The sequence below is a fragment of the Gadus macrocephalus genome, chromosome 1, assembly GCF_031168955.1.
Source record: "Gadus macrocephalus chromosome 1, ASM3116895v1".
Classification (NCBI taxonomy): Eukaryota; Metazoa; Chordata; class Actinopteri; order Gadiformes; family Gadidae; genus Gadus; species Gadus macrocephalus.
This window is the reverse complement of record NC_082382.1, coordinates 21015432-21017602: the sequence shown is the minus strand read 5'-3', so window position 1 is coordinate 21017602 and position 2171 is coordinate 21015432. Positions and strand designations below refer to the sequence as shown.

At 51.9% G+C, this 2171-nt stretch overlaps 1 protein-coding gene across 1 annotated transcript in view; it reads left to right on the top strand.

Annotated features, from left to right (window-relative positions):
• The first annotated feature begins 506 nt into the window (after nt 1-506).
• Nucleotides 507-2171, top strand: part of ajap1 (adherens junctions associated protein 1) — a 4171-nt gene continuing 2506 nt past the window's right edge. Inside the window, exon 1 of the mRNA XM_060052607.1 lies at nt 507-2171. This exon is cut by the window's right edge and continues 2506 nt beyond it. Coding sequence (XP_059908590.1) covers nt 532-1332 — 801 coding nt within the window. The 5' untranslated portion in view covers nt 507-531 and the 3' untranslated portion in view covers nt 1333-2171.

The following is a 2171-nucleotide window of genomic DNA, read 5'->3' as shown; positions in this document are numbered from 1 at the left end:
TGAGATTATGTAGGCATTTCCCCCCCCTCCCATCAACGCGATGCATAATGAAATTGCCCTTTGAGAATCATGATGACTTTTGAGTCTAGGAGAGATAATGCAGGATATGATGATCAGCTAAACTCGCCCTGGCCTTGTCTCCCTCGGCCTTATCAATACTGGGATTGGATATGCATCTCTTATCAATACTGGGATTGGATATGCATCTCTTAACATCAAAGATAAGTGCCGGTTGCTTTTTGACAGGCGAAAGCCCAGAGGGCGGAATGAGTTCAAACGTTTTCCCCGTGTCTGACCTACATTTTAAGAAATTATTTCTTTAGTCATAGCCTGGGTTACAAAAGTTTCTGAAGCAGGGGTTTGTTAAAAAGAAATGCTTGAACACCGATCAGGAGAATGATCCTCACCAGTCTTTGAATCTGCAACAGTGAATGATTGAATGGGATTTTTTTGGGTTGGATTTCTAACAGTTTTCATCGCCTTCTTCTTCTTCCCCTTCCCCCCCCCCCCCCCCCCCCTCCCAACAGTCCGATGTCTGCTCTGAGGCCAGGTTCCTCCCCGGCGCACCACATCTGGATCCTGCTGGCCGTGGCGCACCTGGCGGTGGACCTCTCCGCCTGCAGCCCCCTCAGCCCGGCCCTGGGGCTCAAGCTCCAGCACAAAGCGGCGCCCCGCTCCCGGCCCCACTGGCAGCCCCTCTGGGACACCCCCAACATGCTCCACTGGAGGACTGTGAGCCCCCTGGCCCGGCGGCTGCTCAGCCCCGTCTCCCCGCCCCACGACGGCAGGGCCGGCCTGGGCTCCAAGGTCAGGGTTCAGAGGCATCGAAAACCGCTACGCCGTCTGGGCCCGGCGGAGTGTAAGGACTGCGATTGGATATACTCTCAGGCTGCCGATTCGCCGGTGCCGTTGGGCGGCGCTGCCGTCGCCGCCGCCGCCGCAGTTGCGTTGTCCCGCGGCGGCAAGCGGGACAACGGGAGGTTGTCGCCGCGGATGAGGAGGCAGCTCATGTGGGAAAGTCCAGACAATGTGCCGGAGGGCTGGACCACCACCCAGGCAGGATTTATCGACTGGGGACCCACGGGGCCACCGGTCGATACCCCGGACGAGGAAGGCAAACCCGGGCCCAACTTGACCCTGTCCACCAAGGCCTTGAGCACCACCACGGTGGCCAGCACCACCACCTCCAGTACCACCAAGGTTCCCATTTGGACTAGCCCCGTGGCGACCACGCCGCAGAGCAAGAAGCAGAACACCACCAAGGCGGCGGTCAGCTTGGGCGATACCAAACCACCAAAGCCATACGGGGAAACACCAGGTAAGCGTGTGTAGATAATGTTTCAGCAGTTCACAAAATGCGGGGTCCGAGTTAATACAAGAGTTTAAGGCGGATGGATTCAGTTGCAGTTATTGGGGAAGCATAATCAGTTAATGATTTGTGGCAGCCTTCCGCTATTTTATGAGAAGTTGAGTTCACTCACCTTGGCTTCCCAGAGTCATCTCGTTGCCCCTGCAGTTAGAACTCATCCCTAGGGGGACAAGGGTTTTTCCCCTATTCCCAAAGAGTCTTCCCCAAGGTTTGTCGGTTGAAACGCCTGTCAGTTGTTTTTCTCTTTAGTCTGGGATTTATGCCACCTTTCCTGGTTTCCTGTTGTTCGCGGAACCCTTCATTTCTAATGCAAAGCATCATTATCTTATCATCTGCATGTCAGAAACCCTGAGCAGAAAAACGTGTTCCATTATAACTAAAAGACAGAAAAAAGACAGATAGCTAACAGAGCATGCCATTTTCTTCCATTGGGCTTTGTGACCGAGGTAGGATTCAATATTTGCACAATGTCAAATCACGGCTTTATTAACTTATGTTATAAGACCGTATCATTCTGGAATAAGGATACCCAAGTTCATTACCCAGGGGCCATGATAGTTTGACAGGTAATTATAATTTTGCCAGTACCAAAATACACTAAAGAAGAAAAACAAACCCCTCCCGTCCAATCTCAGGCACGCTTCCAATGTACCAGGACTATTTTGAGTTCATTTTCGTAAAGTGGCATACGGAGGCAAACCCATAATACAGTACATCCTTGGACACGTTAAGGCTTTCAACAGTGTGACACATGTGGTTGAAATACGCAGCACTAACTAGGATTTACAGTTTCATTAAGTCG